This window comes from Adiantum capillus-veneris, chromosome 6 (assembly GCF_014529385.1).
Source record: "Adiantum capillus-veneris isolate H3 chromosome 6, ASM1452938v2, whole genome shotgun sequence".
Classification (NCBI taxonomy): Eukaryota; Viridiplantae; Streptophyta; class Polypodiopsida; order Polypodiales; family Pteridaceae; genus Adiantum; species Adiantum capillus-veneris.
In genome coordinates, this window is record NC_140936.1 from 126,941,479 (window position 1) to 126,953,754 (window position 12,276).

The 12,276-nt window shown below is 42.0% G+C and overlaps 1 protein-coding gene across 2 annotated transcripts in view; it reads left to right on the plus strand.

Annotated features, from left to right (window-relative positions):
• SS3 (starch synthase 3) overlaps nt 1-11,559 on the plus strand; it is a 115,493-nt gene extending 103,934 nt beyond the window's left edge. For both annotated transcript variants that reach the window (XM_086514774.1, XM_086514773.1), the window contains 10 exons: nt 7,027-7,134; nt 7,212-7,321; nt 7,503-7,608; nt 7,741-7,911; nt 8,080-8,208; nt 8,318-8,500; nt 9,140-9,271; nt 9,363-9,474; nt 10,114-10,237; nt 10,798-11,559. In XM_086514774.1, coding sequence (XP_086370900.1) covers nt 7,027-7,134; nt 7,212-7,321; nt 7,503-7,608; nt 7,741-7,911; nt 8,080-8,208; nt 8,318-8,500; nt 9,140-9,271; nt 9,363-9,474; nt 10,114-10,237; nt 10,798-10,927 — 1,305 coding nt within the window. In that variant the 3' untranslated portion in view covers nt 10,928-11,559. The remainder of the gene's footprint in view (nt 1-7,026; nt 7,135-7,211; nt 7,322-7,502; nt 7,609-7,740; nt 7,912-8,079; nt 8,209-8,317; nt 8,501-9,139; nt 9,272-9,362; nt 9,475-10,113; nt 10,238-10,797) is intronic.
• The last annotated feature ends 717 nt before the right edge of the window (nt 11,560-12,276 follow it).

Here is a 12,276-nt window from a genome sequence, read left to right on the forward strand (position 1 = left end):
GGAGAAGAAGAAGGGGTAGAGTCATCTTCGAAGTGAACACGTTGGCGGTGTTTCTTCCTAGATCCCTTATCTACAAGTTCATCGAAGGTAGACTGTCGGCCCAATTAGCCGGGAAAAGACATCCCTTGCCGAAATAGCTAGCGATATCTGCGTGATGGTAGCTCTTTCCGCTCCTCCTGTGTAACGGAATATGGCTAATAACATTGACTATAGCGGAATTAAAGTAACAATAGTGAGCATTTCCTTAAGAGGATTCTTAAGGAACATAAGGAGAGCACCTGATTGAAGGTAGCAAAATAATCATTATACCTAGTTAGCTTGGCATGAACAATACTTACAAAAGAGAGAGAGAATTAGAGAAATTGACAACAATTGAGGACCGGATTTACTTAGAGCTAGTCTGCCCTCCAAAAGGCTTTTGTATTATAGATTCTCCCTTGAAGAGAGACTTGGTACAATAGTGCTAGCCTTGGTTTGCTTATATATTATCTTACCCAATTTGCCCTACCTACTTTCCAACAAAAGTCACTCAAATTAATAAGTGAAAAATGTCAAAAATAGGTAAAATAGACTAAATGCACTGGAAAATCCACTAAATCCACTAAATAGGTAAAATAGACTAAATAGACTAAATCCACTGATGTTGGCTCGTGGGTGATACCTAAAAAGACAGTGAAAATTCGTACTCCACCTTCGTCCCGTAATTATGTTCCTCTGGTTAACGCCAATAAGAATGTATCATTTAAGCAGCTTCCTTGCAATGATAATCACACGTTGATTGACGCCTGGCAAAAAGCGATGCACTCTTATAAGGATGTACTTGTGGGAGAGTCTTCCACTTCTCAGGCAGTTTCTGTGGACAAGTTTCATGCTTTGACTCGACGGATGGGTTTTGGCATGGATAGGTTGGATGGAGATGTCCATATGGGCATCTCGACTTGATCCCTGTGTTTTTGCCGTTGTAAATATGGTTTCCAATGCACGGTCGCATTAAATGCATTTCATATAATGTGCGTGGGTTATGTAACCTTGATAAATGGCGACTGACCTGGCACTATGTACATACATGTAAGGCAGATATCGTGGTTTTGCAAGAACACAATCAGCATGATTTTGCTGGTCAGTGTTCTTATTTTGCAGGTTACTGGATTGCATATGCTGGTTTGCAAGATTACTCAGGTTTATTAATGCTGGTTCGGCAGAGCTTCAACCAGTTCTCTTATATAATGAACCGCACGACCGTTGGATGGTGATTCAATGTTTTTTGAACGGTCAGGTGTATGAATTTGGAGGCATTTATGCGTATACATCATCTGGACAAAGGGCTGCTTTGTGGCAAGACATCTCTTCTCGCTCATGGACCTCGAGTGCATTCCTTTGCGGTGATTTTAATAATACCCCTGAGATGGTTGATAGTATCACATATGTTGTTTGCGGAAAGGCAAGAATGGGATAATCTCTTTGCTTCTACTCAAATGATTGATATATGGCGGCATTTGCATCTAAATGCCTTTGGTTTTACTTTTCAGCATGTTGCCCACTCTTCTTATCGAGCACGGTTGGATAGATGGTATTTACTTAATTTGCAACAATATGAGGAATTCGTATGTGAGGTCAACATCGATTACATCTTGCAGTTATCCGATCATTACCCTGTTTTGTTGGATGTGAGTTTTGGCCAGACTCGTTGTGATCGGGCTCTTCCCAGGAAACGTCTGCTACTTGTTAACAATGCTTATCTCACACATGAGGTTTTTCGTGACATGATTTCTGAGGTTATTTCCCCTCTGCTTGCTCATATGCATCTTGATCTCAATGCCGCTTGGTATCACTTTGTTATGAGGGTGCAAAGTGTTATTTGTGACTATGGAAAGCATTACATGCAGTGTACTCGAGGGGATGTCAAAGATGCGACGCATGCTTGTCAACAACTGCAAGCATTGGTTGATTTGCGGCCTCTGTCTAATTCTGAGATGTTGGAGTTATGTGAAGCTTCTGTGCTCATTCAAAGTAATGACAAGCGAAAGCTTGCTAAATGGCAGACGCATGCCCGTCAACAGGCTTTCATGGATAAAGGCTGTGCTTCGAAGCAGTTCTTTAAGCGTTTTCATCATTCAAGGCTCTCACAGGCAATCAAGCGGGTTATGCTTTCCTCAAGTGTTTGGACTTCTTCAAAGCAAGAACTTGCGGATACCATGGTTTTGCATTATCGACAGGTGTTTGTTGCTCCTTCTCAGGCATCTTTGGCTGCTTGCCATGCGCGTCAATTGATGCTTTCTTTTGTTACTCCGATCATATCCCCGCAAGATGCATGTGGCCTTGAGGACCCCTTCACTGCTTCAAAATTGCATAGTGCGTTCCTTGCTTTGGGCCGTTGGCGGTCTCAGGATGAGATTGGCTTATTGGGAGGCTCTTGAGCATCCACTGCTTTTCATGATTAATGCGGCATGGGAGAAACAGGATTTGCCACTATCTTGGAAATAAGGTTTACTTAAATTGCTGCCTAAGCAAGCGCTTTGTGAGCGATTCTCTCACTGGCGCCCGATTACTTTGATGCCGGTGGTTTATAAGATATTGGCTAAGATGTTGGTGCACCGCATTAAGGACCATCTTTTTGCAGGACTCCATCAAGCTCAATATGGTTTCATTCCACGTCGCCAGATTATGGATAATCTGGCTAATGTTTTGATTGGCATGGAGTATGCTAAGTACAATCAACAGGATGTGTTGGTTATGCAAGTTGACATTGAAAAGGCCTTTTACACTGTACAGGGGGACTTCATTGCCGCCACGATGAGGTGTCTAGGGTTTGGTCCTAAACTTGCCAATGTGGTTCATTTTTTGTATGCATGTAGCACGTCTTCAGGGATATTGGAAGGTGAATTAACTGAATCCTAGCCTCTTGGTTGTTCGGTCAGGCAGGGCTGCCCCCTTAGTGCTCTGTTGTATGCTATTGCTACTCACCCGCTGTTGACTTATCTTGATCACTTGACCTCTATTGAGCGTCTTCATGGTCTGCGGTTACCTTCGGGTCGTGCATTCATTGGCCAAGCTTACGTTGATGATTCGTTGTTTATGCCCCGTAATCAGCAGACGAATGTCAAGGTGATTATGGAAGCCTTGGAACTTTTTGGCATTGCGGCTGGGCTTAGAGTCAACTTTTGTAAATCGAAGCTTCTGCCTCTCCGTTCTTGTGATTGGCATAGTCTGTTGTGGCCAGGTGAGATTGTGTCTTCGATTGTGATCACTCGGCATTTCGGTTATCCAATCGGATGGAATGTTACTCACTCTCAGAAAGTCAATTGGGTTATGCAACGTTTGAATGTCAAATTGCATTACTGGAAGTTATTTACTTGGCCCTTGCATGTTCGTCTGCGGATGCATTGGCCTCATCGATGTCTTGATTCTCTTATGTCGGACATTATGTCCCATTTATGGCGGACCCATGTTCTGAAAAAAGGCTTACGCTTGATGTCAATGGAGAAGCTTTGCACTCCTAAACGTCTTGGTGGACTTAATATCTTGGATTTGTGCAGGCATGTTCTTGCGAGGAAAGCTATGTTGCTGCCTACTCTTGTGCAACAAATTCAGCCTTGGACTTTGATGTTTGCATTTCTCTGTCAACATGTTGTAACTTCTGCTTTTGGCCATTGGCAACCCTCTATCTGGGAGGTGGTTTTTGGCAAGATGGAAGGGCGCATTCCTGGATGTCCTCTTGCTTCCCCTTTAGTATCTGCCTGGAAAGAGGTTACGATGCATTTATCGTGGAATCCTCGGCAGGAAGGTGATTCGATCCGTTTGGAAAGTCTCCATTGGAGCCGGGCATTCTCTCTTACTTTGATCGACCGATCCCCTCGTCAGGATTACTTTCTCTCTGGACATGGCATCCGTGTGGTTGAGGATGTGGTCGATGAGGCCGGATATACTTTTGAGTTTCCCTTTGCTGCTCGCCGCTTTGGATTGGGCATGCATTACCGTCAGTTTTGGAGAGAGCTTCAGCGCATGCTGCTTGACTTTTTACCTGTTTCACCTTTGTCTGATGGTGATCTCATATATGATTGGGCCCTGTGGGAAATGCCTTTTCGAGATAGTTCTGCAGGTCAAATTTATGCTCTTCTTCTACCACAACCATGGCTTGATGGTCATTGTAATGCCCTTTGGCGTATGCATAAATCTGACCTCTGGTGGAGGAGGCTCCTCTCTGCCTTGTGGAAAAGCCATTTGCCTTTGAAAGAGCACCTGTTTCTTTGGCGTTGTTTTCTTGGAGTGCTTCCCGTTGGCACTTTTCTTCAGGAGCGTCATATTCGTCCTTCTTCTTGCGTTCGTTGCTCGACTGCAGAAGAGGATATTTGTGACTTGTTGTGGGATTGTTGTGTTGCTAGAGACTTCCTTCGCCATGTATCGGCCTGTATGCGACTCCGTTTGTCTAGGGTTGTCTTTCACAAAAGGTTCTGGGCATTTGGCATTTTCTCACCGACACTACAGCGTTTTGCGGTCTTCTTTATGTGGGTCAGATATTGGGCTTATTGGACCTTGTGGAGTCAGCGTAATACTTACATGTACCATCGTACTCATGCGGACCCATTCCCTCTCTTCAAGACTTCTCTTAGGCAATTGTTACGGTTTGCTTTGGAAATTGGTGATATCACCTTAGAGATGCATCAACTTTCTTATGAATGTTTTTAGCTACTCTCCACAGCTGAGTAGTTCTGGGCTTTTCCCCTTGTATATGATCCTTTCAGTGGGTTTTCCTCGCTTTGAGGTTTCCCACTAGTAAATTTATCAAATCGATTTACAAAAAATGTGTGTGTGTGTGCGCGCGCGCGCTGGTGGCAATTGCACCTCATGCTGGCTGACCTACTCCCCATTCCACCTCTAGCTGATGGAGGCCGTATCATGGATTGGCGACTGCATCAATTCAACTTCGCTACAGTTTCTGCTCGTCAAGTTTACAACATTTTGTTGCCCGATCCGTGGCTTGCGGACCACTGCAATGCCCTATGGTCACTACAGCGTTCCACCCGGTGGTGGCAGAAACTCCTTACTGCCATTTGGAAGAGCCATTTGCCTCTTAAGGAACGTCTATTTCTGTGGCGTTGCTTGATGGGTGTGCTGCCGGTTGGTTCTTTTCTGCAAAAGCGTCGGATCAACCCCTCATGTTGCGTTCGTTGCTCTGCTTCCGAAGAATCTGTTCAGCACTTGTTATGGGATTGTCGTTGTACTCGAGTCTTTATTGCTAGGGTTGCTACACTCATGCATCTCCGTTTTCCCGCAGCGGTCTTTGGGAAAAAATTCTGGCTTTTTGGATTCGTGCCGCTGGCGTTAAAGCCTTTCGCTACTTTCTTCGTATGGGTCAGATATTGGGCCTCCTGGAGTATTTGGCGCCAACGCAACTCCCCCATGTTTGACCACATTGATCTGGACCCTTTCCCCTACTTTTAGATGTCTCTTCGGCAATCCTTGCGCCTTGCCCTCACTGCTGGGGACATATCCCCTGACCTTTATCAGCTTTCTTATGTTTGTTTCTAGAACCTTTTCATACTTGAACACATTGGTGTTCACCCTAATGTATCGACTTCTTGTTGTGGGTTTTCCTTCTTTGAAGGTTTCCCACTTGTAAATTAATCAAATGCACTTTTAAAAAAAAGTGTGTGTGTGCGCGTGCGCGTGTACGTGTGTGGTGTGTTTTGTGTTTGGGAGCATATGCTAGTACCTAGTTCGACACCCACTATTGGGCATTGACGACGTTAGTGGGGATGTCGTGGTATTTAGTCAATACTATGAATGATGGTGTTGATGGTTATATTGACTTGTGGGTGACTACCATGGGTCTCCTTGCACTTTCCTTTAAGGGTGAATGTGGGCTTATCCTGGATTCATCTAGGTATGTTTTTTTAGTCGTGTAGCGGACATGCAGACTTCACATTGTGAAGTTTCGTCCGAGTTACGACCAGCTGATATTATACTAATTCTTTCTTTCTTTTGTGGTGCGTATGCCCTATCAACTACCTCATTTTTGTGCTAATTTTTCCGATTTAATGCTTCTTTTAGTGCTAGGCTTCATTATGGTTGAGTCTGCCCTTGATTTCCGGAGTCACGACAGAAACTCAGTACGCTGAACTTTGTGTTGATGTATGCTCATGTGTGTGTGCGTGTGGTGTGTTTTTTGTTTGGAGGCGTATGTTAGTACCTAATTCTACACCCACTATTGGGCATTGACGACATTAGTGGGGATGTCATGGTATTTAGTCGATACTATGTATGATGGAGCTGATGGTTATATTGTCTTGTGGGTGACTACCATGGGTCTATATGTTGCACTTTCCTTTAAAGGTGAATCTGGGCTTATTCTGGATTCATCTAGGTAATAACTTTTACTAGCCATCATCAAAGGTTTCATGTATTATAAAATGTACCGTAGGTAAGAATTCCTATGAATACGGAAATGCTACAACCCAAATGAACAAATACCTCCAAAATGTGATACAATGGAGAAGAATAAGGATTGAATGCACTGGATAGAGCTTGGGAAACCTGAGGCACCTAAATGAACCGTAAAATACTCAAATTGAAACCTAGCTTGAAAATGTAGGACATAGAGTTGAAGGATCTTTTCAAAGTGGTGCTCATTCTGATGAGGATAACTTAGCACCTGACAGTCCTCCTTTCATACATAATATCGGATTTGCAGTTAGGAGTAGAACAACGCGCTCGTGTGCACATTCACATCTAGAACAAGAATCAAGAGCACACAAAGAAAAGATTTCACTGTGTAGTATATCATTCCCGAACTTGGCAGTTGTTCAAGAAACCTCTCAAAGAGGAAAAAATTGTCTTGGTGGTCCTCCTCACCTCCACCATAATACAGTAACACTCTGCAGTTTCAAGAGAGGATTCCTTGGAAAAAGCATCCAAGCATTTTTTAGTTGACTAATTTGATCCCCCAAAAGTAAATAGGTTTCATCCATCTGTTCTGTTGTGTTTAAGTACTATGTTACTGAATCATACTTTGACATATAATTGCAGGTTGGAGGACTTGCTGATGTTGTGACAAGTCTCTCACGGGCAATACAAGAGCTAGGACACAGTGTGGAGGTGATATTACCAAAGTATGACTGTCTCAAGTATAACTATGTAAGTATATTGTTCCTTCCATTCCAAATTCTTGGATTTATAAAATTAGCTGACATAGCGGAACTTGCTTGTTTTAGATTCAAAATTTACAAGAGACAGAACGGTTCCATTGGGGAGGAACTGGGATCAATGTCTGGAATGGTACAGTTGAGGGCCTGCCAGTAATCTTTCTGGAACCAGAGAATGGGTAAGTTCTATCTTTGTATGTTGTCATTTGAAGATGGTCCTGTTGAAATGTTTACAGATGCTGATGAAATGTAAGGTACTCGTATACTAAATGGTTGCCTCTAGTTGACATTTTGGTGTGTCTGTGCAAAAAGACAGCATATGAGCATTGCGATCTTGTGACCTCTCAATGCTGGCTGCAGAATGTTTTGGGCAGGCTGTGTCTATGGACGACGGGATGATGGACAGCGATTTGGCTTCTTTTGCAATGCAGCTCTGGAGTACTTACTACAAAGTGGGCGTAGGCCTGTAAGTGCATCATATGTTTCCTATGGCATTGGAGGCCTGAAAATTATTAGCTTTTTTTCAATCTTAATAAGTATGTTTCTGATTGCCCACTTTGTATTACCAATTTATCTGATGTTTGGCCTTTCTATTCAGGATATAATTCATTGTCATGATTGGTCTAGTGCACCTGTGTCATGGCTATTTCGAGAGCAATACAAACAATCCAACCTTGCTAACGCTTGTGTGGTATTTACAATTCACAATCTAGAATTTGGAACAGCTTTGATTGGCAGAGCCATGCAATTTGCTGACAAAGCGACAACAGTAAGAATCCCCTCTTCCAAAGAAAACTCTCTTTATTCAGCTTAAGACTTTCCAGTTTTGATAAGATTCATTTGCATGCCAACTTAAAAACGATCAGGATCAAGGCCAGCCTGTGTCAGCTATTTTTTTGTTCAAGAAACAGTGCCAACATTTTTTTTGCCATTGCAGGTCTCCGAAACTTATGCATCAGAAGTGTCCGGCAACCCTGCAATATCACCGCATCGACACAAATTTTCTGGTATCCGAAATGGCATAGATCTGGAGATTTGGGATCCCTACAATAATGCGTCTATTCCTGTAAGAGGTTTAGTGACCATTCTTGTACATGGATGAAAAATCTTGTTTTTACCAGTATAAGTCGTCAACTTGTATAGATACACATTATCTGTCTTTATTCGTCTTGCAGCTACCTTACACATCAAAAGATGTAGTTGAAGGAAAGAAAGCAGCAAAGAAAGAATTGCAATCAAGACTTGGTTTATCCCAAGCAGACAGACCTTTGGTAGGAATTATCACTCGCTTGACTGCACAGAAAGGAATTCATCTTATTAAGCATGCAATCTGGAGAACACTTGACCGTGGTGGCCAGGTATTTTCCTTTCTTGAAGTTAGCATTCTTAATACTCTTTCTGTGTCTCATTTTTTGCCAATGTGTGGAAGGTGGGAGGGACTTCAAACTAGATTCTTGACTGCCAGCATAACAACCTCTTGCTTGCTCAATTGCTTTCAAGCATGTTTGTGCAAGCTATTCATTACTCACAAACTCATGACCCAAAACCAAACAGCATCTGGGGGATTTGGTGCCTACGTCCAGGATAGCCTTAAGCCTCTGGACAAAGCTCTGGTCTCCTCAAAGGAATCATGGAAAAACCGGAAGCCAAGCCTCGTATGCTTGCCATAATTTTCCTTCCAAATCATGTTTTCAGAACTTTGCCTGAATGTTTCCTACAGGACAAACGCACTGCATGATTGTTCGAAGGTGTAAATAGATCATCCATTTGTATGTCTGTATCCCTTCTAATTGCAGGAGCTTTGCTTATTGGCTTGGTTAATTGGGGTGTCCATGGTTCATGGTGATACTGGAAATACATGCGTAAGAGCGGGCAAATATTTTCACATGATTGAAAAGTTTATAATAATTTCATTCGAGCATAGCTTGCTCAATTAATGCCTATGAAGCTTAAAGATACCCTTTTTAGCACTCTATTGAGATTCTGATAGTTCTCAGGTTGTTCTGCTTGGATCTGCACCTGACCCTCGAATTCAAAGCGATTTTAACAATTTGGCAAATCAGTTGCACAATTCCAAGGGCGACATGGCAAGACTTTGCTTACATTATGATGAGCCGTTATCTCACTTGGTAACATTTGTTAAAATATGCTCTAAGCCAGTGCTACAAAAGTCTTGCACCAGGTGCTCATCCAATTGGTTGTTGTGGACTTTTGGCACAGATATATGCAGGGGCTGACTTCATTTTGATACCATCTATGTTTGAACCATGCGGACTTACACAGATGATAGCGATGCGATATGGAGCCATTCCTGTGGCGCGAAAGACAGGAGGTACCGTATTTTAGATGGAGCACTTATGTACTTTGAGCACTCAATATAGGAAGTGTGAGTCACATATAAGCCTTTCTAAGAATGGGGCAATCATGGAGCTCCATTTTTCTGCCCATATAATTTGTCTTGTATCTACTAGCCATCGGTGCTAAATTCATGAGCAGGTGTCTGCACTTCCATATATTGCCAATAATCGGTGAAGCTAGCAAGTTTATGTTGTGATCCAAAGAAGTTAAGGTGAACGGCCAAGCTGAGAGAAGAGTAATTAGTCTGGGCAAGAACATTTAAGACCTGTATGCTTTGTTTCAGTTCTGTTGATTGTACTTCCTGGAATATATTCTAGCTCTTAGGGTGCTTCTTGAGGCGTGTTTCAGCCGTTGGATAATACTTCTCTGTTGATTCTGTTTCTTGGAATGGTTAAACTGTCAGGTTGCTCCTTATGATAATTTTCAGACCTGTTAATGAAATTTTTATAAGACTTTTGGATAAACAGTACACTCACTCTTTACGAGAATCAAAATAAAGCCGCCTACTGGATGTATTATGATGTTTGCGGATTATTCATTTGCATCTAGCATGAACTCTAAAATAGCGGTCTTTACCTTTTGAATGCTGAACTTGGAGTACTGTTGTATGCAGGTCTCAACGATACAGTTTTTGATGTAGACCATGATCATGAGCGTGCAGCATACAATGGTGTTGAGCCTAATGGTTTTAGTTTTGATGGTGCAGATGCACCAGGGCTGGACTATGCATTGAACAGGTAGGTGCCACAATGTACCTGTTGTTGTACCCACGTGTATGCTGGTTAGCACAAAGGATACTTTTTGGCTTTCTAAAACAAGCCTTAGTGAAGAAGGGAGATAGGCAGTGGACACTTGGGAGCAATTGTGGACCATTGGATAAAGGTTGTTGATTAGTGCCCCATGGCAAGCTAATGATGGCAAACCTTTTTTCTTCCTTTTACTTGTAAGAGGGGCATTAAAACGAAGCATCATCTTATGTTGGTGCAGGCCACTGTGAGAGACAGTTGACCAATGACATTTTCTTCACACACACTCTTTCTCGTCCTCTTATGTAGGCCATTGTGACTTTTCACCTTGTTCTTGTTTGTACTCAACAAAATCCACCTTTGCATGTGAAGCATTGAACTCTTCTTTGTTTCAAAGTTTGTAAAAGGGTCCCTTGACTTCCTCCATTTAAGAGCCACATATGATGTTGTTCTCACTTTTTTGTTTTAGAATGCCAACGTGAGTCTTTACCTTGTTACATGGGTCTTTGGATATGGTTTTTACTGATCTCTTTCATCCTCCTGCATACCAGGGCATTTTCATCATGGTATGAGTCCCGAGATTGGTTCCATGGCCTATGCAAACGAGTCATGGAGCAAGACTGGTCTTGGAACCGGCCAGCCTTGGATTACATGGAGCTCTACCATAATGCAAGAAAGTGAGGTTCGATGCACCCAGCTGCTGTACCATTGTGTTAAATTATGCGACAAAAACAAGCAAAATTTTTGCATTTATTCATGTCAAAGATATCAGCATGCGTGTCTGTATATTATCAGAGGTGAAGAAATTTTTTTGCAAAATAAAGCCCATGGTGTTTTGTATAGAATCCCCTTTCAAAGCTTCAGATATGGTTTTTTGGGGTGTATTTTACTCCCCTTTACATACTGCTTACCTTGTAATAAAAGGAGGAAAGGGGAGAAATTGATTCTGTTTGTAACCGATGTATTTATTGGCTCTGCGAGTCCTTGAGTCCATTGTATAGTACATTCTTCAGGACTTGTGTCCTGAAGAATGTACTTGTTTATTGGCTGTGCGAGAGTCCACTGTATAGTACATTCTTCAGGACTTGTGTCCAAATGGAACAAGGCAAGTCAACCTTACACAGGTGAATGTCGACTCTCCAATAATTAACCATAGTGTTCGCTCTTCAATAAATTTAGTTGTACATAGACAATAAGCTAAATAATGGGACCTTGAGAGAAGTTTGGAATACTTGGGAAAGTGGAAGTTTCCAAGCTAGAAGGATGAATTAACAACTGAGAAACTTGTGAGTCTTTGACACACTGTTTTTTCACATGATGTACCTTTCTAAGCATTCCACCAATTTTGGCATTTGAATTGGTGAGGCTTGCTTCTAAGTGATGACTTTGTGGATTCCTCTTTCATTGAGGAGTTATAGCGAATGGCCGTTTTCATGATTCTGCCCCTCATCCTGTGTTTCTCGATCCGCTCAGTTCCATGTGACCTTTGCCTTGCATTCCATTTGAATTTAGTCCTACTACCCCTTAGTATCTTACATTTGCCAAGATGTTTGCACAGTATGCAAAGTGTCTTGTGCACGAGTTTACACTTAACTCAAAAACAATTTGTGCCTATTCATGACAAATTTGAAACTACCTATGTTTGGTATTGAATATGCTAAGTATAACAAATATGATGCACAATGTGGAATTGGATATCTAAATTATTAATAAGGAAATTGGAAGGCATCTTGTATAGAAGGTTGTGTTTTGACTCTATATTGAAAGGGCTATGTCTAGAAACTTGCGAACGGCTACTTTGGAATCATATGTTCAAAGTCTTCCAAAAAATGCTCTTACCATGCAAGTGAATGTTGGTTGGTCAAATGGAAGTCTATTTCCTTCCCCATGAAACATATAAGATTGTGCATCGAAAATGTACTACATATTTTATAGGTTATCTGACAATAGTTGATGCTTTTGCAGGCTTGATATGTAACTCGCTATATTTGAGAGTGTGGGAGATCTTATGTTGCAGGTTTTTTGACTTG